At 34.0% G+C, this 26,301-nt stretch overlaps 3 protein-coding genes across 5 annotated transcripts; 2 read left to right on the top strand and 1 right to left on the bottom strand.

Annotated features, from left to right (window-relative positions):
- The first annotated feature begins 201 nt into the window (after nucleotides 1–201).
- LOC122403717 (deoxyhypusine hydroxylase) lies at nucleotides 202–1,235 on the top strand. The gene is made up of 3 exons (XM_043407427.1): nucleotides 202–481; nucleotides 541–861; nucleotides 925–1,235. The coding sequence occupies exons 1-3, from the start codon at nucleotides 202–204 to the stop codon at nucleotides 1,233–1,235; spliced, it is 912 nt and encodes a 303-aa protein (XP_043263362.1).
- A 427-nt stretch (nucleotides 1,236–1,662) lies between these two features.
- On the bottom strand, nucleotides 1,663–8,562 carry LOC122403715 (facilitated trehalose transporter Tret1-like). The gene is made up of 3 exons (XM_043407424.1): nucleotides 8,459–8,562; nucleotides 5,588–6,006; nucleotides 1,663–2,604 (listed from the first exon to the last, which is right to left on the bottom strand). Exons 1-3 carry the CDS (start codon nucleotides 8,523–8,525, stop codon nucleotides 1,687–1,689), a joined length of 1,404 nt encoding a protein of 467 aa, XP_043263359.1. The 5' UTR covers nucleotides 8,526–8,562; the 3' UTR covers nucleotides 1,663–1,686.
- A 3,705-nt stretch (nucleotides 8,563–12,267) lies between these two features.
- LOC122403720 (globin-like) lies at nucleotides 12,268–19,365 on the top strand. Of its 3 annotated transcripts, none has more exons than XM_043407435.1 (4): nucleotides 12,268–12,532; nucleotides 12,966–13,130; nucleotides 13,451–13,676; nucleotides 18,270–19,365. In XM_043407435.1, exons 2-4 carry the CDS (start codon nucleotides 12,976–12,978, stop codon nucleotides 18,399–18,401), a joined length of 513 nt encoding a protein of 170 aa, XP_043263370.1. In that variant the 5' UTR covers nucleotides 12,268–12,532; nucleotides 12,966–12,975; the 3' UTR covers nucleotides 18,402–19,365. The 3 variants fall into 3 exon arrangements, with proteins under 3 accessions (XP_043263370.1, XP_043263368.1, XP_043263367.1); XM_043407433.1 differs by having other exon boundaries at nucleotides 12,268–12,556; XM_043407432.1 differs by having other exon boundaries at nucleotides 12,275–12,408; nucleotides 18,270–19,364.
- The last annotated feature ends 6,936 nt before the right edge of the window (nucleotides 19,366–26,301 follow it).

Genomic DNA, 26,301 nt, shown 5'->3' with positions numbered 1-26,301 from the left:
TGATCTAACCTATTCAGATTTAACTTGAACGTTTTCGTGTAATAACATTGTTCGAAAGGGTTCCAAATTCAAAGATCTTTTATAATCGTCGCGTAAAGAAGTGTCAAGGTCGATATCTGTCCTGAAATTTCCTAAATCGACGGTACAGTGATATTCGATTAAAGGTTGAAAAAATTAACTAAAAATTCGAGAAAAAAAAATATGTTGGAAGTGAGCGAAAATGAGATTGTTGCGATAGGTCGTGTATTAAACGACAAGAGTCGTCCGCTTAAGGAAAGATTTCGCGCGTTGTTCACTTTAAAAAATATTGGCGGCTCTAAGGCCATAGAACAAATTCATAAATGTTTCAAAGATGAATCAGCATTGTTAAAGCACGAACTCGCGTACTGTCTTGGTCAGATGCAAGATCCTTACGCTATACCCATTCTTATAGAGGTATTAACAGACATTACGCAAGAACCGATGGTTCGCCACGAAGCAGGTACGTTATATTTAATTTTCAATCGTAGATTCATTTACGAAGAGTTTTGTTTGCTTCAGGCGAAGCTTTAGGCGCGATAGGCGAAACCAGCGTAATACCGGTATTAGAAGACTATAGCAAAGACTGTGTACCTGAGGTAGCGGAAACCTGTCAGTTGGCGTTGTGTCGACTGCGATGGTTAAAATCGCATTACACTCCGATAAATTTAGAAAAGAGCCCTTACATGTCGGTGGATCCGGCACCACCGGCTGAAATCACAGACGTCGATAAGTTAAAGGGCATTCTTTTAAGCGAAACCACTCCGTTGTTCGAAAGATATAGAACTATGTTCTCTTTAAGGAATATACGTACACAAAAAAGCATTCTTGCTCTTAGCGAAGGTAAATCGAATAATATCAAAAGATTCTATCGTATTGAACGTTAATACCGTTTTGTGTTTATAGGTTTAAAAGCGGGCAGTGCTTTATTTAGGCATGAAATAGCTTTTGTTCTTGGACAGCTGCAAGAAGAAATCTGCGTGCCATATTTGCAAGCTTCTTTGGAGGATGCGGAGGAAAATGAAATGGTGCGACACGAGTGTGCAGAGGCTTTAGGCTCCATCGCCACTCCGGATTGTTTCAAAATATTACGCAAGTATCTGAACGATAACAAAAGAGTTGTACGTGAGAGTTGCATAATTGCGTTGGATATGTGCGAGTATGAGAACAGCGTAGAGTTTCAGTATGCAGACACGTTGGAGAAGGTCACTGCTTGAAATTGTATTTCTGTGTATTTGTAAATAAATTCAGCATTCTACACGATAAATGTACCAAAAGTAAATAAAACTGAATATTATAATATTTCGTTACTGTTGTCGTTTATTTGAAATTAGGCGGGCTTAACAGAAACAGCTCGCTGGCGACGGAACATGTTTTATTTCTGTACCGTCTAAATAATTATCATGAATGCTTGTTTTGTTGTTGTTTATTAAAAGGATGGTATTTTTTGAGAGAGCGTAGGCAGTCAAAGACGTGGCTGAGGGGTTGCTCCATCCGAAGATCACAATTTTGCATTAATTACATAACAAAATATAATGAAATCTTTAATGACCTTTGTTGTTACATACTATTCCTGTTGCACGTAAATTTGTTGCGGGTAGTTGGCGTTAAAAAGACAATTAGAAAAAACAAAAAAAACATTAATAAATTAAACGAATATGTGGTTCATTAATTTTCCTCCGTGATCATTTCGGGTTTCGTGTGTTCTTCCGTGATCTTTTCCTTCGGCTTGCAGCTGCGTTTCTTTAGAATATCCTGGATTTCCTTGAAAGATTTACGGGACGTTTCCGGCATAACGACAGCCGCAGCAGTGGCTATGACAAGTTCGATAACACCGAACACGTAAAGTATCACTGGATAGCCCCCAGCGTCGATGATAAGCGGGTAACATTGGGCTACGATTATGTACAGGAAGGCTCCGCAAATACCCGTGACCATGGTCGCCCAATGTCTCACTTTCATCGAGAAGATTTCCGAAGACACGATTGCTGGTATGGGGGCCAAACCGATGGAAAGGAAAATATAATAAACAAGAATAATGGCTAGGGGCGCCCAACCAAAGCTGCTCAGGTTCATTTTTTTGCTGAGGAGGAAGTAGGTTGCTAGGAGGCAGAGGCACAGACCAGTGACATAACCTGATACCAAAAACAGGGGCTTTCTACCGATTCTGTCGACGACGAACGAGGATAGTATACCTATCGCTATGGCCACCGCGGTCAATATAAGAAGAACGTGCGCGTTCCTTATTTTAAAAGGTATTTCTTTCAATAGATGATCTAAACGCGATTGGATAGTTAGGAATCCGGAGAGTTGTTGAGCCGCCAGTAACAGCAACACCAACAAAAGTGCTCTTCTGTTCGCACAGTCCGTGAATAGTTCTTTCAATCCTTCCTTCTCTTCCGTCTTTACGAATTCGGAGATTTCCTCTAGCTCTCGTTTGTTGTCTGTCGTGTTTCTCAGCCATATCAAGGACAGGTTGGCGTGCTTCTCCTTCTTTTTCTTCAGGTAGTAGTATGGCGATTCCGGTAACCATATAGCCGTTAACATGAATACCACAGTTGGCGCCAAACAAACGATGGATAGTATCTGAAACAATAAATTGCAAAGTGTAACGAAATAATGTTTTATAGAAACGGATTGAGAAATGTTTACATTGGATTATTTCTAGTCGTCGCGCGGGGGAGTCCCATTCGGATCGGTCTCATAGGTGGCGACACTGCATTCCTCAACACACCTTTATTAATTTTTTTTTTAACTAAATGATACATCTGACGCTATAATTAATTTTCGCAAGTTATTGAACTACTTTTTGGGGATACGAAATAAATTTTTCGTTAATTTTTATTTACCTTTCACGTTTTTATTACGCCCGCAGTAAACATGAGGTGTACTATCGAGAAGGACTTTCGATTTTTGTTATACCTTGGATTCTTATGTATTTTGGCATGCTGATTACGAGTATGATAGTGAAAATTGGCGCAAATATTACTTTCAAAGCGGAAACCATGAAAAAATGATAAAAATCATGGTTTTTTTATTTACTTCCGTAAATAATGGGTATTTTGAAAAACACTTCAGATAAAAGTTGAAGATCTCATCAAAATACACATTTTATGTCCTATTGATTTTTATCATACAGATAATAGTTTTTTAGAAAAACGATATTAAATGCTCAAAACATAAAAATCATGGTTTTTTTATTTACTTCCGTAAATAATGGGTATTTTGAAAAACACTTCAGATAAAAGTTGAAGATCTCATAAAAATACACACTTTAAGACCTATTCATTTTTGTCATACAAATAGTAGTTTTTGAGAAAAACGATATTAAATGCTCAAAACATAAAAATCATGGTTTTTTTATTTACTTCCGTAAATAATGGGTATTTTGAAAAACACTTCAGATAAAAGTTGAAGACCTCATAAAAATACACACTTTAAGACCTATTCATTTTTGTCATACAAATAGTAGTTTTTGAGAAAAACGATATTAAATGCTCAAAACATAAAAATCATGGTTTTTTTATTTACTTCCGTAAATAATGGGTATTTTGAAAAACACTTCAGATAAAAGTTGAAGATCTCATCAAAATACACACTTTAAGACCTATTCATTTTTGTCATACAAATAGTAGTTTTTGAGAAAAACGATATTAAATGCTCAAAACATAAAAATCATGGTTTTTTTATTTACTTCCGTAAATAATGGGTATTTTGAAAAACACTTCAGATAAAAGTTGAAGATCTCATCAAAATACACACTTTAAGACCTATTCATTTTTGTCATACAAATAGTAGTTTTTGAGAAAAACGATATTAAATGCTCAAAACATAAAAATCATGGTTTTTTTATTTACTTCCGTAAATAATGGGTATTTTGAAAAACACTTCAGATAAAAGTTGAAGATCTCATCAAAATACACATTTTATGTCCTATTGATTTTTATCATAAAGATAATAGTTTTTTAGAAAAACGATATTAAATGCCGTTTGAAAATGGAACCACTTTTATGGGGTTTTTCTCATTTTAAGATGTCAAGGAACAGCTTTTCGAATATTCTTGGAATTTCTACATATTTTCCACTAAAATATGCGTTGTTTGCCTTTTGAAACATTAAAATCCCCCAATCTGTCCTGAAGTTATGATATTTTAAACGTTTGTATGCAAGGTAACATTTTAATGGGGGACTCTAGAGGCAAAAATAAGACGAAATTTTTTCTAAAAAATGCGCAGAATTTCGAGGGTATGTCTATTCACCAAAAATGATTGTAATTGACCCCCGCAACCGAAAATAATTTTTCCAAAACGATTTGAAATTTTTTTTTTCCGTCGAAAAATTTCACACCTTCTTGAATTTTTTTCTAGAAAGTGGGTAGGATTTCGGGGGTATGTCTATCCACCGAAAATGATTGTAATTGACCCTCGCAACCGAAAATAATTTTTCCAAAACGATTCGAAACATTTCATTTTCGCCGAAAAAGGGGTCGATTTTTCTTAAAAATTCGTTTTTCATTTTTAGTAATTTTATTTGACGCCCTACAGAGATGTTGTTTAATACCTTTTTGTAGGTACCCATGAGCTCTACTTTAACAAAAAATTTCAATGAGATACGTTCGCTATTGTAGGAGTTAAGGCCGTTTGAAAATTGAACCACTTTTATGGGCTTTTTCTCATTTTAAGATGTCAAGGAACAGCTTTTCGAATATTTTTAGAATTTCTATATATTCTTCACTAAAATACGCGTCATTTACAATTTGGAACATTAAAATCCTTCAATCCCTACAGGAGTTATGGTTTTTTAAACATATGCATGGAATTTCAGGGAAACATTTCTAACCTAACATTATATTTTCGAAAAAGAATTTTTTTCTCGAAAGCGCGTCGGATTTCGGTGGTATGTATATTGACTAAAAATGATTGCAATTTACGCTAGCAAACAAAAATAATTTTTCCAGAACGATTGCAAATTTTTTAATTTTGGCAAATTTGTCCACCTACTCAAATTTGTTTCTCGAAAGTGCGTAGAATTTCGGGGGTTTGTATATCGACCAAAAATGATTGTAAGTGACCCTCGCAATCGAAAATAATTTTTCCAATACGATTTGAAAAATTTCTTTTTCGTCGAAAAATTTCACACTTTCTCGAATTTTTTACTAGAAAGTGAGTAGGATTTCGAGTGTGTGTGTAATGACCAAAAATAATTGTAATTGACCCCCACAACCGAAAACAATTTTTTTAGAATAATTTGAAATATTTTTTTTCGCCGAAAAATTTCAGCATCTACTCCAATTTTTTTCTCGAAAGTGCGTCGAATTTCGAGGGTGTGTGTAATGACAAAAAATAATTGTAATTGACCCCCGCAACCGAAAATAATTTTTCCAGAACGATTTGAAATTTTTGAATTTAATTGTCAATAACTTTTTAACGAAACCTCCATCAACAAATTGGTATTCTTGATTTTCGTCTTATTTTGGCCTCTAGAATCTCCCATTAAAATTTTTCTTCCAAAAAATGAATTAATTTTTTTGAGGTCTCACACGAGACTACCGCCTTAAAGAGTTGCGTTACCTTTGGGTCTATTTTCATCGCATGGACTCCTTGTACGAGCAGAAATCCTATATTGAAGAAGACGGGTATCATCGTGCCGACGACCCCTCTGATTTTCGTCTCGACAATTTCACCAAGATACAGGGGAACCACGGAGAAAATGGCTCCAACCGAAACACCGGCAAGCAGTCTACCCACTAAAAGCAGTGTCCAAGTTTTGACCACGAAGGCGAGAACCCAACAGGCGATGAATGGTATCGATGTCAGATAGAGGAACCATTTCCTGCTTATTCGATCTATCAGTAAAGCAGACGCGATCGGACCGATGAGGGCGCCTAATGGCACACCGAGGCTTATCCATTTTTCCTGTTTCGGAACCTTGGTGGAATTGGACATCGAATAGGCATAGCAAGCTCCACACGAGAGTACCGATATGTTTACTGTAAAAGATTCATTATGTGTAAGATATAAACAGTTAAATTCGATTTCTCGTTAAAAAATACAAACCACGTTGTCGATAGTTTAAATTAAAAATTTTAAAGGGAGATTCTAGAGGCCAAAATAAGACGAAAATCGAGGATACTAATTTGTTGATTGAGGCTTCGTTGAGAAGTTATAGAAACATTTTTGGCCACAGAGTATATTTTCGGTAAAGAATTTTTTTCTCGAAAGAGCTTAGGATTTCGAGGATATGTGTATTGACCAAAAATGATTGTAATAAACCCCTGCAACCAAAAATAATTTTTTCAAAACGATTTGAAATTTTTTAATTTTTAGGGTGAGAAACAGTTATGATCAGACATATTTTCAGTAATGAATTTTCTTTCTTGAAACTACGTAGAATTTCGGGGTATTTCTAATGACCAAAACTGATTATAATTCATCCCTGCACCTGGAAATAATTTTTCCAGAATGATTTGAAATTTTTTAATTTTTAGGGTAACAGACTTTATGATCAGACATTATACTTTGGGTAATGAATTTTTTTCTCGAAAGTACGTAGAATTTCGAGGGTATGTGTATTGACCAAAAATGATTGTAATTAACTCCTGCTACCAAAAATAATTTTTTTAGAGCGGTCTAAAATTTTTTAATTTCGCTCAAAGTTTATAGAAATTCCCGAATTTTTTTCTCAAAAATGCTTAACATTTCGGAGGTATGTGTATGGACCATTAATGATTATAATTAACCCCTGCAACCAATAATAATTTTTCCAGAACGATTTGAAATTTTTTAATTTTGTTGAAAAATTTGTCCACTTTCCTAAATTTTTTTCTCGAAAGTGTGTAGGAATTCGCGGATATGTGTATTGACCAAAAATGATTGTAATAAACCCCTGCAACCAAAAATAATTTTTTCAAAACGATTTGAAATTTTTTAATTTTTAGGGTGATAAACAGTTATGATCAGACATATTTTCAGTAATGAATTTTTTTTCTTGAAACTACGTAGAATTTCGGGGTATTTCTAATGACCAAAACTGATTATAATTCATCCCTGCACCTGGAAATAATTTTTCCAGAATGATTTGAAAGTTTTCAATTTTTAGGGTAACAGACAGTTATGATCAGACATTATATTTTGGGTAATGAATTTTTTTCTCGAAAGTACGTAGGATTTCGAGAGTATTTGTATTGACCAAAAATGATTGTAATTAACTCCTGCAACCAAAAATAATTTTTTTAGATCGATCTAAAATTTTTTAATTTCACTCAAAGTTTATAGAAATTCCCGAATTTTTTTCTCGAAAATGCTTATCATTTTGGGGGTATGTGTATGGACCATTAATGATTATAATTAACCCCTGCAACCAAAAATAATTTTTCCAGAACGATTTGAAATTTTTTAATTTTGTTGAAAAATTTGTCCACTTTCCTAAATTTTTTTCTCGAAAGTGTGTAGGATTTCGAGGATATGTGTATTGACCAAAAATGATTGATATTAACTCCTGCAATCAAAAATAATTTTTTTAAAGCGGTCTAGAACTGTTTAATTTCGCCAAAAAATTTATAGAAATTCCCGAATTTTTTTCTCGAAAATACGTAGGATTTCGAGGGTATGTGTATTGATAAAAAATGATTGTAATTAACCCTTCCAACCAAAAATAATTTTTGTAGAACGATTCGGAATTTTTTAATTTTGTCAAAACATTTGTCCACTTTCCTAAATTTTTTTCTCGAAAGTGTGTAGGATTTCGGGGATATGTCTGTTCACCAAAAATGATTGTAATTGACCCCCGCAACCAGAAATATTTTTTCCGTGAATGATTTCAAATTTTTTAATTAAATTTTTTAATAACTTTTTAACAATACCTCGATCAACAAATTAACATTCTTGATTTTCGTCTTATTTTGCCCTCTAGAATCTTCCAATTAAATTTTTCTCAGGAGTGGTCGAACACCCTCTATTTATTTCGATAGAATTGCATTAATATAATTTCCGGTCGACGCAAGTAGCTTTGTTGCGAACTTTAAGCTATAAACTACTAAATTTCCATTCGTTTTCTCGTTAAAAGAATACAAAACTCGTTGTCGACAGTTTAAACCGTGATATGTACTATGTCGATTAATATCTCATACTTATTTATTTCGAAAGAATTCCATTAATATAATTTCCGGTCGACGCAAGTAGCTTTGTTGCGAACTTTGATATAATCCCAGCAACTTGACGAGACCAATCACGTTTTCTCTTGTATGATTCGAATAACCAAATAGTTCCACGCGTACGGAATATGAATTCGCTATGTTTTTATGGAACAGGAAGTTTCCAACAAAGGTATTAGTAAAAGTTCAGTCGTCATTTATTTTAATCGGGTAAACGAACAATTATTTTACCGCTGTAAGAGCGTCAGAATATTTCTAGCCTAGTATAAATTTGTTAAAGAATATTTACTTATGATACTAGCTATTAATTGCGGGCGAATTTTCTGTTTCCCCTTGGCACATCCATTTTCTTCCATGTTTCCCGTACTTGTACCTGAAAAGGAACATTTCAGTGTTAGTAATCCGAACGCTAAAAAGTTCGATTCTCCCAGCGAGAAGAAACCGTATCTTCGTCGCTGAGTACGAAGCATCGAACGCAAGCTTGATGGCCTTACCATTCTTATTGTTAGAATCTGTACGTGAATGAAATGCGAAGCACGTGAATCGATGTTGCAATTATGCCACCTGACAGGTGCGAGTGCAGTTGCTTTTGTCTTGAACAAGTTACTCTTCAATCATTGCACGTTCCGTTCCAAACGTAACGAACTATTTCTTCAAACTAAGAATATCAAATTGACTATGCAGTCAATCCGACCAATATTTTTCGGACATTCTTAGAATTTTTAGAATATTCTCCGCCAAAATACGCGGGGTTTGCATTTTGAAACATTAAAATCCTCCAATCCGTTCGGAAGTTACGATGTTTTAAAGATACGCATTTTCAGGGTAAGAGACAGTTATGGTCAGACATTATATTTTAATAATTCATTTTTTTCTCGAAAATGCGTAGGATTTCGAGGGTATGTCTGTTCACAAAAAATGATTGTAATTGGTCCACCCTACTGAAAATAATTTTTCCAGAATGATTTGAAATTTTTTAATTTCGTTGAAAAATTTCTGCAGCTATTGAATTTTTTTTCTCGAAACTGCGTAATATTTCGAGGGTATGGCTAATGACAAAAAATGATTGTAATAGGTCCCCGCAAATGAAAATAATTTTTCCGGAATTATTGGAAACTTTTCGATTTTCAGGGTAACAGACAGTTATGATCAGACATTATAGTTTAATAATGAATTTTTTTCTCGAAAATGTGTAGGATTTCGAGGGTATGCCTATAGACCAAATATGATTGCAATTGATCCCCACAATTGAAAATAATTTTTCCAGAATGATTTGAAATTTTTTAATTTCGTTGAAAAATTTCTGCAGCTATTGTATTTTTTTTCTAGAAACTGCGTAGTATTTCGGGGGTATGGCTAATGACAAAAAATGATTGTAATAGGTCCCCGCAAATGAAAATAATTTTTCCGGAATTATTGAAAACTTTTCAATTTTCAGAGTAACAGACAGTTATAGTCAGACATTATATTTTAATAATGAATTTTTTTCTCAAAAATGCGTAGGATTTCGAAGTTATGTCTATTCACAAAAAATGATTGTAATTGGCCCACCCTACTGAATATAATTTTTCCAGAATGATTTGAAATTTTTTAACTTCGCTGAAAAATTTGTGTAGCTATTGAATTTTTTTTCTCGAAACTGCGTAAGATTTCAAGAGTATGTCAATAGACCAAATATGATTGCAATTGATCCCCGTAATTGAAAATAATTTTTTTAGAACGATCTGATATTTTTTAACTTCGCTGACAAATTTCTGCAGCTATTGAATTTTTTTTCTCGAAACTGCGTAGGAATTCGTGGGTATGGCTAATGACAAAAAATGATTGTAATATGTCCCCGCAAATGAAAATAATTTTTCCAGAATGATTTGAAACTTTTTAATTTTCAGGGTAACAGACAGTTATGATCAGACATTATATCTTCAGTAATGAATTTTTTTTCTTGAAACTGCTTAGGATTTCGAGGGTATGTCTAATGACCAACAATGATCGTAATTGACCTCTGCAACTGGAACTAATTTTTCCAAAATGATTTGAAATTTTTTAATTTTGCTGAAAAATTTTATACATTCTCGAATTTTTTTCTCAAAAGTGAGTAGGATTTCGAGGGTATGTCTATTCACCAAAAATTATTGTAATTGACCCCTGCAACCGAAAATAATTTTTTCAGAATAATTTGAAACTTTTCAGTTTCGCCGAAAAAGTCCATTTATTAAATTTTTTTTCTCAAAATTGCGTAGGATTTCGAGAGTATGTCTACTGACCAAAAATGATTGCAATTGAGCCCCGCAACAGAAAATAGTTTTTTCAGAATAATATGAAATTTTTTTTTTGCTGAAATATATTCTCCACCTACAAATTTATTTATAAAATTCCCTACGCCTTATTGGTCAACTGTTTACTATTTACGTCACTGCTGAATGGATTACTTTGTTCGTGTCAAGTATAATCCGTAACATTTACCGAATAATAGTCGTACGTTCCGGATAATCGGGACTTCACAAACAAATTATCACATATATGTAATAAAAATTTTCACAAATCTCTGGAAAAACTTAATTCGCAATATCGCGAATATGATCTGCAAAATGATTAATTTGCCGTGCAAAACCTATATGCATACATTGTGTAAAATAAGTTCCCGGAATATCTCACTTTCAAATCCCACAGTGCATTTATTGAAACAAATTTTTGTGTGTAAGTAGGCAACATTGTATTCAGTTGTTACGCTAAATTTGATCGCAATATGAGAACCAGTGTGTTCACGGCAGTTATTTACACCAGTCGATCTCGAGTGTGCACTGCGATTTTTGCGATGGAAATAACTGTCGACCAAAGAATTTGCCTTAAATTTTGCGTTTCTAACGAAATTTCTTCTGTCGAAGCATTAAAAATGTTACAGAAAGCCTATGGTAAGTGGTGCCTATCAAAAACGCAAACATACGAATGGTGCAAGGCATTTAAAGAGGGCCGAGAAGAAGTGCAAGATTTGCCGCGTGCCGGCCGACCAATGGTTTCGACCGACGAAAACATCGAAAAGATAAAAAAAATGGTCATCGATAATCGTCGTCTGAGTGTTAGAGAGCTGGCTCATGAAGTGGAAATTCCTCACACGTCCGTGCATAACATTTTAACTGAAGTTTTGGGCACGAGACGCGTCGCTGCACGACTTGTTCCGAAGGAGCTGAATCTTCTGCAAAAAGAACATCGAAAAGCAGTTGTTGAAGACATGATTTCACAAGCTTCTAGTGACTTTACCTTCATGAAACGCATCATAACCGATGATGAAACATGGGTTTATGAGTACGATACGCAAACAAGTCAACAATCTTCGGAATATCGCTTAGAGAATGAACCAAACCCTAAAAAACCGCGTCAAAGTCGCTCGAAAATTAAGGTCATGCTCACCGTTTTCTTTGATTATCGTGGTGTTGTTCATTCGGAATTCCTTCCAGATGGACAAACAGTAAATAAAGAATATTATTTGAGCGTCACGAGACGCTTGCGTGAAAATATTCGTCGGAAACGGCCGGATGCGTGGAAAAACAATTCTTGGATCCTGCACCACGATAATGCTCCGTCGCACACATCGATCTTGGTACGCGAATTTTTGGCCAAGAACTCAACAAACGTGATCGAACAAACACCGTGTTCACCAGATATGGTCCCCTGTGACTTTTTCTTATTTCCGAAACTCAAACTACCCCTTCGAGGATGGCGTTTAGAGTCGACAGAGGCCATAAAAGAAAATACGCAGAAGGAGCTGAAGGCGCACCTTCTTCAGCGTTTAAAAAGTGTTTTGAATACTGAGAGAAGCGTTGGCGTATGTGCATTGCTTCTGATGGGGTCTATTTTGAAGGCGACAAAATAAATTTCGATGATTAAGTTAGCAATTTGAGTTTTATTTACAAATTCCTGGGTACTTATTTTACGTAATGTACATATAGGTCAGTAATAGCGAGTTCAGCGACCAATGGCCTGTAGCAGAGAAATCGGTTGACCGATCTTTAATTGGTTGATTGTTGATAGGTGTAAATAGGCTTAATCGTTTAATCGTTTAAACGCGTGGCATAATAGCGGCGATAAAGTGGAGGGGATATATTTAAAATAGCATTAGATAGGCAGAGCGGTTAGTCGGGCTCGAGGAGCGAGTTAGTCGTCGTCCAACCGTGTCAGCGATTGAGCGAATTTAAACGACGCGACGGTATCGTGGCACGTGACATATCATACAGAATTACGGTAATTGCAGTGACGAGAATTGACCGCTTGCCCCCTGATAACCGGCGAAACGCGACGCGATCTAGACAGATCGATCTATCCAACGATCCTCTGAACCATTGCACAGTGATCTGGAAAGCAATAGGTACCCGACGAAAACAAAACAAAAGTCAGTTAAAAAAGTCTTTGCTTAAATATCTCGACGACAGTTCTTCCCCTGTAAAATTATAAATTCGAAACCTTTCGTACTATGTTGCATCGTGAAGCCATCGATCTTGAAGATCTAATATTTCACTTTCGATGCGATATCAGCGACCTCGAATACCCTCGATCATCAAGTTTCCTTAGTTTACGATCGAGTACAGTAAAATTATTATGAAATATTATATTTGATAAAAATTGTTATGAAATATCATATTTGATAGAAAAATCAGATACGAAATTCTTGTTTCGACTAGTTTTCAAATGAATGCCCAATGAAAATTAATTTCCCGAAGATGTCACGTTTCGAGAAGCTTCGAAAAATAATTATCGTCTTGACGATCTGTTTTTTCGTTTTTTTTTTTTCCCCCAAAAAGGATTTCGAAGATGGATACGTTCCTTCGTTTGTTCGGGATCTCGACGGACGACAACAGAATCGATCAGGCGACGGGATTGACGGAAAAACAAAAGAAATTGGTGAAGAACACGTGGGCTGTGATAAGAAAGGACGAAGTTGGGTCCGGAATCGCAGTAATGACCGCGTAAGTGGCACTTTTCTTGACGAAATAAGAATTCTTTAAGTAATGAACATCGCATCGTTTTTTTGAAAAAATAAAATCACCAATTTCCCGTCCATTTCTAATTTACAAACATTTTCTAATTACAAATATCGATACACTCTGTTCATTCAACGCGAATGGCTGGAATTTCTTTAAAAGCGTTACGATAACCTTCGAGATCACAGATCAACTTGATAATTTACGTAATCGATTCTTGCGTCAGAAGAAATGCGTTAGAAAACAGTTCTGATGCAACTCTTGAAGTACTTGCTGTTTATGATTTTATAAACGATCATTTTCAGATTCTTTAAAAAATATCCAGAATATCAGCGGTACTTTACTGCCTTCAAGGACATTCCAATGAACGAACTGCCAAATAATAAAAGTTTTCAGGCTCATTGTGCTAGCGTAATTACGGCGTTAAGTAATGTTATCGATTCCTTGCATGACCCAGGATTAATGGAGGCAAGTTTAATCGGCTTGGCCCAGAGGCATAAGAATCGCGGTCAAAGAAAAGAGGAATTTCAGGTATGAATAATAGAAAATTAACAATAATCGCGAGATTTTATAAAAAATGTTGAAATTTTCTATCAGAATTTAATTCGAAGCGACGACAACAACGTGGCTAAAACTGATTTTCTTCTGAAACGATGTTTTCATAACAAACATGTATGTGTATTCATAAAAAAATGATTGTAATTAACCCCCAAGATCGAAAATAATTTTTTTTAGAACGATTTGAAATTTTTTTTTTAGTCGAAAAATTTGGCCTTCTTTCTGAATTTTTTTCTCGAAAATGTGTAGGATGTAGGAGGTAATTGTATTGACCAAAAATGATTGTAATTAACTCCCAAGATCGAAAATAATTTTTTCAGAACGATTTGAAATTTTTTTTAGTCGAAAAATTTGCTCTTATTCCCGAATTTTATTCTCGAAAATGTGTAGGATTTAGGAGGTACTTATATTCACCAAAAATTATTGTAATTGACCCCCAAGACCGAAAGTAATTTTTTTAGAACGATTTGATATTTTTTTTTTAGTCGAAAAATTTGCCCAAATTCCCGAATTTTTTTGTCGAAAATGTGTAGGATTTAGGAGATATTTGTATTCACCAAAAATGATGGTAATTAACCCCTAAGATCGAAAATAATTTTTTCAGGACGATTTGAAATTTTTTTTTTAGTCGAAATATTTGACCAAATTCCCGAATTTTTTTCTCGAAAATGTGTAGGATTTAGGAGATATTTGTATTCACCAAAAATGATTGTAATTGACCTCCAAGACCGACAGTAATTGTTTTAGAACGATTTGAAATTTTTTTTAGTCGAAAAATTTGCCCAAATTCCCGAATTTTTTTCTCGAAAATGTGTAGGATTTAGGAGGTATTTGTATTCACCAAAAAGGATGGTAATTAACCCCCAAGACCGACAGTAATTTTTTCAGAACGATTTGAAATTTTTTTTTTAGTCGAGAAATTTGCCCAAAGTCCCGAATTTTTTTCTCGAAAATGTGTAGGATTTAGGAGGTATTTGTATTCACCAAAAACGATGGTAATTAACCCCCAAGACCGACAGTAATTTTTTCAGAACGATTTGAAATTTTTTTTTTAGTCGAGAAATTTGCCCAAAGTCCTGAATTTTTTTCTCGAAAATGTGTAGGATTTAGGAGGTATTTGTATTCACCAAAAACGATGGTAATTAACCCCCAAGACCGACAGTAATTTATTCAGAACGATTTGAAATTTTTTTTTTAGTCGAGAAATTTGCCCAAAGTCCTGAATTTTTTTCTCGAATATGTGTAGGATTTAGGAGGTATTTGTATTCACCCAAAATGATTGTAATTGACCTCCAAAACCGACAGTAATTTTTTTAGAACGATTTGAAATTTTTTTAGTCGAAAAATTTGCCCAAATTCCCGAATTTTTTTCTCGAAAATGTGTGGGATTTAGGAGGTATTTGTATTCACCAAAAATGATGGTAATTGACCTCCAAAACCAACAGTAATTTTTTTAGAACGATTTGGATTTTTTGTTTAGTCGAAAAATTTCTTCCCCGATCGATTTTTCTTAGAAATTCGTTTTCCATTTTTGGTAAATTTGTTTGACTTTCTATGGAAATTTTGTTTAGTACTTTTTAGTAGGTATCCATGAGCTTTACTTCCACACTAAATTTCATTGGGATATGTTTGCTATTGTAAAAGTTATGGTCGTCTGCAAATTGGACCATTTTTCTAGTGTTTTTCTCAATTTGGAATATTAAGGGACAACTTTTCGAATATTCTTGGAATTTCTACATATTCTCCAGTAAAATAAGCGTTGTTTGCCTTTTGGAACATTAAAATTTTCCAATCCATTCAGAAGTTATGATATTTTAAACATTTGAATGAAATTTCTAACCTCACACTATATTTTCGGTAAAGAATTTTTTTTCTCGAAAGTGCGTAGGATTTCGAAGGTACTTGTATTCGCCAAAAATGATTGTAATTAACCCTCAAAACCAAAAATAATTTTTTCAGAACGATTAGTATTTTTATTTTCGTTAAAAAATTTAGGCACCATCAATTTTTTTTAAAATTTCGTTCTTAATTTTTAATACATTTGTTTGACGCTCTACAAAAATGTGGTCCAATACTTTTTTATAGGTATCCATGAGCTTTACTTCCAGGCTAAATTTCATTGGAACATATTCACTATTGTATGAGTTATAGTCGTCTGAAAATTGGACCATTTTTCTAGTGTTTTTCTCAATTTGGAGTATTAAGGGACAACTTTTCGAATATTCTTGGAATCTCCACATATTCTTCACTAAAATAAGCGTTGTTTGCATTGTGAAACATTAAAATCCTTCAATCCACTCAGAAGTTATGATGTTTTAAACATTTGCATGAAATTTCTAACCTCACACTATATTTTCGGTAAAGAATTTTTTTTCTCGAAAGTGCGTAGGATTTCGAAGGTACTTGTATTCGCCAAAAATGATTGTAATTAACCCTCAAAACCAAAAATAATTTTTTCAGAACGATTAGTATTTTTATTTTCGTTAAAAAATTTAGGCACCATCAATTTTTTTTTAAATTTCGTTCTTAATTTTTAATACATTTGTTTGACGCTCTACAAAAATGTGGTCCAATACTTTTTTATAGGTATCCATGAGCTTTACTTCCAGGCTAAATTTCATTGGAACATATTCACTATTGTATGAGTTATAGTCGTCTGAAAATTGGACCATTTTTCTAGTGTTTTTCTCAATTTGGAGTATTAAGGGACAACTTTTCGAATATTCTTGGAATCTCCACATATTCTTCACTAAAATAAGCGTTGTTTGCATTGTGAAACATTAAAATCCTTCAATCCACTCAGAAGTTATGATGTTTTAAACATTTGCATGAAATTTCTAACCTCACACTATATTTTCGGTAAAGAATTTTTTTTCTCGAAAGTGCGTAGGATTTCGAAGGTACTTGTATTCGCCAAAAATGATTGTAATTAACCCTCAAAACCAAAAATAATTTTTTCAGAACGATTAGTATTTTTATTTTCGTTAAAAAATTTAGGCACCATCAATTTTTTTTTAAATTTCGTTCTTAATTTTTAATACATTTGTTTGACGCTCTACAAAAATGTGGTCCAATACTTTTTTATAGGTATCCATGAGCTTTACTTCCAGGCTAAATTTCATTGGAACATATTCACTATTGTATGAGTTATAGTCGTCTGAAAATTGGACCATTTTTCTAGTGTTTTTCTCAATTTGGAGTATTAAGGGACAACTTTTCGAATATTCTTGGAATCTCCACATATTCTTCACTAAAATAAGCGTTGTTTGCATTGTGAAACATTAAAATCCTTCAATTCACTCAGAAGTTATGATATTTTAAACATTTGCATGAAATTTTGAGGGAGCATTTCTGGCCAGAAATTATATTTTCGGTAAAGAATTTTTTTCTCGAAAATGCGTAGGATTTCGGGGGTATGTGTACTCATAAAATATGATTGAAATTGGCCCCCTCAACCAAACAAATTTTTTTAGAACGATTTGAAATTTTTTAATTTCGCCGAAAAATTTGCCCAAATTCTCGAATTTTTTTCTCGAAAATGCTTAAAATTTCGGAGGTACATGTATTGACCGAAAGTTATTTTAATTAACCCCTGTAACCAAAAAGAATTTTTTTAGAACGATTCAGAATTTTTTAATTTTATCAAAACATTTGTCCACCTTCCTGAATTTTTTTCTCGTAAGTGTGTAGGATTTCAAGGATATGTGTATTGATAAAAAACGATTGTAATTAACCCCTGCAACCAAAAATAATTTTTTTCGAACGATTCGGAAGTTTTTAATTTTGCCGAAATAATTGTCCAAATTCCCGAATTTTTATCTCGAAAATTCGTAAGATTTTGAGGGTATCTCTATTCACCAAAAATGATTGTAATTGATCCCTGCAACCAAACATAATTTTTTTAGAACGACTCTTAGTTTTTTAATTTTGTCAAAATATTTGGCCACCTTGCTGAATTTTTTTCTCGAAAACGCGTAGGATTTTGGGGGTATCTCTATTCACCAAAAATGATTGCAATTAACCCCCGCAGCCAAACAAATTTTTTTAGAACGATTCTAAGTTTTTTAATTTTGTCAAAATATTTGGCCACCTTGCTGAATTTTTTTCTCGAAAACGCGTAGGATTTTGGGGGTATCTCTATTCACCAAAAATGATTGCAATTAACCCCCGCAGCCAAACAAATTTTTTTAGAACGATTCTAAGTTTTTTAATTTTGTCAAAATATTTGGCCACCTTGCTGAATTTTTTTCTCGAAAAAGCGTAGGATTTTGGGGGTATCTCTATTCACAAAAAATGATTGCAATTAACCCTCGCAGCCAAAAATAATTTTTTTAGAACGGTCTAGAATTGTTTAATTTCGCTAAAAAATTTGTAGAAAGTCCCGAATTTTTTTCTCGAAAATGCTTAAAATTTCGGAGGTATGTGTATTGACCAAATATGATTGTAATTAACCCCCGCAACCGAAAATAATTTTTCCCGAACGATTTGACATTTTGTAACTTCGCCGAAAAATTTGTTTTCAAAGCAAAAAAACAATTGTCCGAAAGCATGTCTTTGGTTTTCCAGAATTTGAAGGAAGTGGTATTGGAAGTTCTCTCCCAGGCATTGGGGAAACAATTCACGCCGGATGTGGCCGAAGCATGGCGGAAAACCCTCGACGCGGCGTTCGAGAAAATCTATCAAGTTTTCGCTTCGTGAAAAGACGAAACTTGGACGTAGTCGCGGGGATAACGAATCTTTCGTTTATTTTTAATAGCCACTGAGAATTAAGTACTGTATATAAAACGCACCATTTTACACGTTCGTGCAGTTACAGACTATCGAAACAAAACGAGGGAACGTTGTTGCGCGTATCAAACATAAATATACATTTTAATTTTACATTATTTTTATCTACGTTAATACGATATGTAATACACGCATATACACATTTATTATACGAATTATACCAAAGTGTGACGTTTCTATGATCAAGTACAAAGTTGATTCAGCAATGTCTCTGCCCACCAATGTCTAACATTTCTTCTTTTGTTATAAAAGATAAAGCAAATTACTTTCCACTGTTATTAATTAATGTACGTTTAAGTAAACGTAACGAAGTGCAAAGTACAGGGTACAAGTGACTCACATTGAAGAGATTAAACACGATTTTGTAATTTCCTGTTCCCATCGAGAATCGTTATCTTCGAGAAACAATCTCTCTCCCCTTTATTTATACTTATTGCATAGGTAGGAATAGTTCGATAGATACGTTATCGGTAAACGTTGACTGTTAGAAAAGAAATTATCTAAACTACAGCTAGTGCAATTAAACACATTTTCTTGATATTGAGTTCAGAATTCTGGAATAAGCAAAGATGGGTCAAGTGTCATCGAAAATTCTATAGACACGCTATTCGTGCGTCGGTAAGTATACCTCTCGTAAAAGTCGCGAAATGTGAAAATGGTGGCCATGTTTCTTTGCTGCCGAGTCGAGAATAAAACTTTGGGAAAGTAGAACGAAGAAGCTCGTCAGAAACGAGATACACGATTTTTCTGTGAAATTCTAGAATGTCTGAAAATATCCGATAGAAATATTCGTGTAGGTTGCAACAGAAAATAAATAATCGATGGTAAGAAGTTTGATTTCAATGGGAAAGGGTTATAGATGAAAATGGTTGAGGAGCAAGACCACTGTAAAAACCTGAAATAAAGCATTTCTTTGCAATTTTTTTTTTTGTATAGATAGAAAAGTAAGATTAACCATGTCGTTGAGTGTTAAAAAAGAAATATTTATTCAAATTTAGTGCAAAATTACGACGCTGGAGCCATTTCTCGCGAGGCGTGTTTTGAATTTGAGGCGCAAGTGCTCGCCAATCACGTAAAAATTGATGTTTCAAAAATCCCCTGCGTGTTTCTCTAGCTATGCTAGTCTAGATCGAGAGAAAATTTTTTGTTTTTTTCCAGATACAAATTTACGTCAGTTACACTGCGTGATAGAGAGAGCCTTTGGTTCAAGCGCCTCGCGCGAATGGCTCCAGCGTCGTTATTTTGCATTCTTTTAGAATAAATATATTTTTTTTACACTTAACGACATGGTTAATAACATTCTTGAATATTACTATCTTACTTTTCAATTCATTCAAAAAAAAAGAATAAAACATTAGGAAATTGGACTGAAAAAGCTCGTCAGAAAAGTTTCTTTTACGAGTCTCTTTTCCTTTCCTGTTAATCCGATGTTTGGATCAATGACATCATCGTCGGGATGCCCGTAAAAATTACTTAATATGGAACCCATTTTGAAAATGTTTAATTACGAATTGATTCTCTTTAATTACAACTGTCGTGAAATTCTTGTGAATTCTCCGGTTTAGAGTATTATTATCACTGAATCACTGATCTTGCTGACTAGTTTTTCTATTGCGATCGAACGAAGCATTCCTTTCTAGACTGTTACTTGGACGACTGACTTGTCCAAGCGCCAACCATGACTCGAAACGCCTGACCGAAATGTAGAACGATAAGAGGATCTCATCCGTCATTTGGTCAGGTAGTTCTCCTCTATCTCAAGTGAAATCATAATAACCAGTTAGCTGTTACCGACGAGTATACTCGTCATGAAAAAAGTGCAAAATTTTGTGTTACGACGAGTATATTCGTCATGAGTAATAAGTAGCGACAATTTGCAGTTTGAATTGCAATTTTAATGAAAACTAAAATCTATTCGTAAACTTGAAGATGTTTGAAATATTTTTAGACCCGTCGAAATAAGAGAAACAAATAAAAGTTTATGAATAATTAATATAAAAAAGACCGCATATAGTATGAATTATTTTTCGTAAATGTATCGTTGTCTTTTATTAAGCATCACAGAAGCATATACGGAGTCATATATTGGTGTTCAACGTGCGAAGTTCCATTATACATTGTACCATGGTTTGCTCAATACCATTCTCTAACAGCACGTTAACGTTAGAAATTGATTTTTCATGTTTTCTTTCGTTCGTATGCAAAATATTTATGTTAATTTAAGTAAATAAATAAATGTGGGTAATGAAATAAAAAAATAAAAGTTATTTTGTTACAACCTAATATCATATTACACGTGTTTTGTGTTTGACGAGTATACTCGTTATCGATACATTACTGCGTCACAATTTAGATACGCATTTTCCAACGAGGTCGAAACAGTTAACTGGATTTGTAGTCAGGTTCTCGTAAGAATAGTACTCCCTTTTCAGACAACAATGTAAGTCAATGGGTCCTAGGTTCACGATAGCCAGGTTTACCCAGCTGTTTCAACTGACTTTTTGTGGAAAACGAGGAAATGAACCTTTCTTTTATCTTCATTTCGAGAACATGACCTCGCAAAGTAAAATACATTGCAGAAGTCAAACTGAATAACAATGACAAAGACATTGGTCAAATTTCGATATTAAGGGGTGAGAGCACTGTAAAAACTTGAAATAAAGCGTTTGTTTGCAATTTTTTTTTGGATGCATGGAAACGTAAGATTAAATATGTCGTTAAGTGTTAAAAAAAAATATTTATTTAAATATAGTGCAAAATTACGACGCTGGAGCCATTCTCGCGAGGCGCGTTTTGAATTTGAGGCGCAAATGCTCGCCAATCACACAAAAATTAATGTTTCGAAAATCCCCTATGTATTTCTCTAGCTGTACTCATGTAGATTAAGAGAAAATTGTTTGTTTTTTTCCCCTGATACAAAGTTAGTTACACTGCGTGCCGCAAAGCGCCTCAAATTCGGAACACACCTCGTGTTAATAGCTCCAGTGTTGTTATTTTGCACTATTTTTGAATAAATATTTTTTTTTTTACCACTCAACGACATGGTTAATCTTACTTTTCCATCCATCCAAAAAAAAATCGCAAAGAAACGCTTTATTTCAGGTTTTTACAGTGGTTTTGTCCCTGAACCATTTTCATCCACAACCTATTCCCATGAAATCAAACTTCTTACCATCGATTATTTATCTTTTGTTCCTACACGCGAATAATGTACTTCTATTTCTGTCGGATATTTTCAGAGATTCTAGAATTTCATAGAAAAATCGTGTATTTCGTTTCTGACGAGCTTTTTCATTCCAATTTCCTAATGTTTTATTCATTTTTTATGAATGAATGGAAAAGTAAGATAATAATATTCAAGAATGTTATTAACCATGTCGTTAAGTGTAAAAAAATATATTTATTCATAAAGAATGCAAAATAACGACGCTGGAGCCATTCATGCGAGGCGCTTGGACCAGAGGCTCTCTCTATCACGCAGTGTAACTGACGTAAATTTGTATCTGGAAAAAAACAACAAATTTTCTCTCGATCTAGACTAGTATAGCTAGAGGAATACGCAGGGGATTTTTGAAACATCAATTTTTACGTGATTGGCGAGCACTTGCGCCTCAAATTCGAAACGCACCTCGCGAGAAATGGCTCCAGCGTCGTAATTTTGCACTATTTTTGAATAAATATATTTTTTTTACCACTTAACGACATGGTTAATCTCACTTTTCAATCCATCCAAAAAAAAATCGCAAAGAAACGCTTTATTTCAGGTTTTTACAGTGGTTTTGTCCCTGAACCATTTTCATCCACAACCTATTCCCATGAAATCAAACTTCTTACCATCGATTATTTATCTTTTGTTCCTACACGCGAATAATGTACTTCTATTTCTGTCGGATATTTTCAGAGATTCTAGAATTTCATAGAAAAATCGTGTATTTCGTTTCTGACGAGCTTTTTCATTCCAATTTCCTAATGTTTTATTCTTTTTTTATGAATGAATGGAAAAGTAAGATAATAATATTCAAGAATGTTATTAACCATGTCGTTAAGTGTAAAAAAATATATTTATTCATAAAGAATGCAAAATAACGACGCTGGAGCCATTCATGCGAGGCGCTTGGACCAGAGGCTCTCTCTATCACGCAGTGTAACTGACGTAAATTTGTATCTGGAAAAAAACAAAAAATTTTCTCTCGATCTAGACTAGTATAGCTAGAGGAATGCGCAGGGGATTTTTGAAACATCAATTTTTACGTGATTGGCGAGCACTTGCGCCTCAAATTCGAAACACACCTCGCGAGAAATGGCTCCAGCGTCGTAATTTTGCACTATTTTTGAATAAATGTATTTTTTTTACCACTTAACGACATGGTTAATCTCACTTTTCAATCTATCCAAAAAAAAATCGCAAAGAAACGCTTTATTTCAGGTTTTTACAGTGGTTTTGTCCCTGAACCATTTTCATCCACAACCTATTCCCATGAAATCAAACTTCTTACCATCGATTATTTATCTTTTGTTCCTACACGCGAATAATGTACTTCTATTTCTGTCGGATATTTTCAGAGATTCTAGAATTTCATAGAAAAATCGTGTATTTCGTTTCTGACGAGCTTTTTCAGTCCAATTTCCTAATGTTTTATTCTTTGTTTTTGAATGAATGGAAAAGTAAGATAGTAATATTCAAGAATGTTATTAACCATGTCGTTAAGTGTAAAAAAATATATTTATTCATAAAGAATGCCAAATAACGACGCTGGAGCCATTCATGCGAGGCGCTTGAACCAAAGGCTCTCTCTATCACGCAGTGTAACTGACGTAAATTTGTATCTGGAAAAAAACAACAAATTTTCTCTCGATCTAGACTAGTATAGCTAGAGGAATACGCAGGGGATTTTTGAAACATCAATTTTTACGTGATTGGCGAGCACTTGCGCCTCAAATTCGAAACACACCTCGCGAGAAATGGCTCCAGCGTCGTAATTTTGCACTATTTTTGAATAAATATATTTTTTTTACCACTTAACGACATGGTTAATCTCACTTTTCAATCCATCCAAAAAAAAATCGCAAAGAAACGCTTTATTTCAGGTTTTTACAGTGGTTTTGTCCCTGAACCATTTTCATCCACAACCTATTCCCATGAAATCAAACTTCTTACCATCGATTATTTATCTTTTGTTCCTACACGCGAATAATGTACTTCTATTTCTGTCGGATATTTTCAGAGATTCTAGAATTTCATAGAAAAATCGTGTATTTCGTTTCTGACGAGCTTTTTCATTCCAATTTCCTAATGTTTTATTCTTTTTTTATGAATGAATGGAAAAGTAAGATAATAATATTCAAGAATGTTATTAACCATGTCGTTAAGTGTAAAAAAATATATTTATTCATAAAGAATGCAAAATAACGACGCTGGAGCCATTCATGCGAGGCGCTTGGACCAGAGGCTCTCTCTATCACGCAGTGTAACTGACGTAAATTTGTATCTGGAAAAAAACAAAAAATTTTCTCTCGATCTAGACTAGTATAGCTAGAGGAATGCGCAGGGGATTTTTGAAACATCAATTTTTACGTGATTGGCGAGCACTTGCGCCTCAAATTCGAAACACACCTCGCGAGAAATGGCTCCAGCGTCGTAATTTTGCACTATTTTTGAATAAATGTATTTTTTTTACCACTTAACGACATGGTTAATCTCACTTTTCAATCTATCCAAAAAAAAATCGCAAAGAAACGCTTTATTTCAGGTTTTTACAGTGGTTTTGTCCCTGAACCATTTTCATCCACAACCTATTCCCATGAAATCAAACTTCTTACCATCGATTATTTATCTTTTGTTCCTACACGCGAATAATGTACTTCTATTTCTGTCGGATATTTTCAGAGATTCTAGAATTTCATAGAAAAATCGTGTATTTCGTTTCTGACGAGCTTTTTCAGTCCAATTTCCTAATGTTTTATTCTTTGTTTTTGAATGAATGGAAAAGTAAGATAGTAATATTCAAGAATGTTATTAACCATGTCGTTAAGTGTAAAAAAATATATTTATTCATAAAGAATGCCAAATAACGACGCTGGAGCCATTCATGCGAGGCGCTTGAACCAAAGGCTCTCTCTATCACGCAGTGTAACTGACGTAAATTTGTATCTGGAAAAAAACAACAAATTTTCTCTCGATCTAGACTAGTATAGCTAGAGGAATACGCAGGGGATTTTTGAAACATCAATTTTTACGTGATTGGCGAGCACTTGCGCCTCAAATTCGAAACACACCTCGCGAGAAATGGCTCCAGCGTCGTAATTTTGCACTATTTTTGAATAAATATATTTTTTTTACCACTTAACGACATGGTTAATCTCACTTTTCAATCCATCCAAAAAAAAATCGCAAAGAAACGCTTTATTTCAGGTTTTTACAGTGGTTTTGTCCCTGAACCATTTTCATCCACAACCTATTCCCATGAAATCAAACTTCTTACCATCGATTATTTATCTTTTGTTCCTACACGCGAATAATGTACTTCTATTTCTGTCGGATATTTTCAGAGATTCTAGAATTTCATAGAAAAATCGTGTATTTCGTTTCTGACGAGCTTTTTCATTCCAATTTCCTAATGTTTTATTCTTTTTTTATGAATGAATGGAAAAGTAAGATAATAATATTCAAGAATGTTATTAACCATGTCGTTAAGTGTAAAAAAATATATTTATTCATAAAGAATGCAAAATAACGACGCTGGAGCCATTCATGCGAGGCGCTTGGACCAGAGGCTCTCTCTATCACGCAGTGTAACTGACGTAAATTTGTATCTGGAAAAAAACAAAAAATTTTCTCTCGATCTAGACTAGTATAGCTAGAGGAATGCGCAGGGGATTTTTGAAACATCAATTTTTACGTGATTGGCGAGCACTTGCGCCTCAAATTCGAAACACACCTCGCGAGAAATGGCTCCAGCGTCGTAATTTTGCACTATTTTTGAATAAATGTATTTTTTTTACCACTTAACGACATGGTTAATCTCACTTTTCAATCTATCCAAAAAAAAATCGCAAAGAAACGCTTTATTTCAGGTTTTTACAGTGGTTTTGTCCCTGAACCATTTTCATCCACAACCTATTCCCATGAAATCAAACTTCTTACCATCGATTATTTATCTTTTGTTCCTACACGCGAATAATGTACTTCTATTTCTGTCGGATATTTTCAGAGATTCTAGAATTTCATAGAAAAATCGTGTATTTCGTTTCTGACGAGCTTTTTCAGTCCAATTTCCTAATGTTTTATTCTTTGTTTTTGAATGAATGGAAAAGTAAGATAGTAATATTCAAGAATGTTATTAACCATGTCGTTAAGTGTAAAAAAATATATTTATTCATAAAGAATGCCAAATAACGACGCTGGAGCCATTCATGCGAGGCGCTTGAACCAAAGGCTCTCTCTATCACGCAGTGTAACTGACGTAAATTTGTATCTGGAAAAAAACAACAAATTTTCTCTCGATCTAGACTAGTATAGCTAGAGGAATACGCAGGGGATTTTTGAAACATCAATTTTTACGTGATTGGCGAGCACTTGCGCCTCAAATTCGAAACACACCTCGCGAGAAATGGCTCCAGCGTCGTAATTTTGCACTATTTTTGAATAAATATATTTTTTTTACCACTTAACGACATGGTTAATCTCACTTTTCAATCCATCCAAAAAAAAATCGCAAAGAAACGCTTTATTTCAGGTTTTTACAGTGGTTTTGTCCCTGAACCATTTTCATCCACAACCTATTCCCATGAAATCAAACTTCTTACCATC

This window comes from Colletes gigas, unplaced genomic scaffold, assembly GCF_013123115.1.
Source record: "Colletes gigas isolate AHSC1104 unplaced genomic scaffold, ASM1312311v1 Colletes_gigas_Sc00071, whole genome shotgun sequence".
Taxonomy (NCBI): Eukaryota; Metazoa; Arthropoda; class Insecta; order Hymenoptera; family Colletidae; genus Colletes; species Colletes gigas.
The sequence above is the reverse complement of the archived record's forward strand: the minus strand, read 5'-3'. Positions and strand labels throughout refer to the sequence as shown.

Coding starts and splice junctions, on each gene's coding strand:
- LOC122403720 (XM_043407435.1), top strand. CDS start 12,976: ATGGATACGTTCCTTCGTTTGTTCGGGATCTCGACGGACGACAACAGA. Junction 13,131..13,450: donor GGAATCGCAGTAATGACCGC/GTAAGTGGCACT, acceptor GATCATTTTCAG/ATTCTTTAAAAAATATCCAG. Junction 13,677..18,269: donor AAAGAAAAGAGGAATTTCAG/GTATGAATAATA, acceptor TTGGTTTTCCAG/AATTTGAAGGAAGTGGTATT.
- LOC122403715 (XM_043407424.1), bottom strand. CDS start 8,525: ATGGAAGAAAATGGATGTGCCAAGGGGAAACAGAAAATTCGCCCGCAA. Junction 6,007..8,458: donor ATTAATAGCTAGTATCATAA/GTAAATATTCTT, acceptor AATCTTTTACAG/TAAACATATCGGTACTCTCG. Junction 2,605..5,587: donor CGATGAAAATAGACCCAAAG/GTAACGCAACTC, acceptor TTATTGTTTCAG/ATACTATCCATCGTTTGTTT.
- LOC122403717 (XM_043407427.1), top strand. CDS start 202: ATGTTGGAAGTGAGCGAAAATGAGATTGTTGCGATAGGTCGTGTATTA. Junction 482..540: donor GATGGTTCGCCACGAAGCAG/GTACGTTATATT, acceptor TGTTTGCTTCAG/GCGAAGCTTTAGGCGCGATA. Junction 862..924: donor CATTCTTGCTCTTAGCGAAG/GTAAATCGAATA, acceptor TTGTGTTTATAG/GTTTAAAAGCGGGCAGTGCT.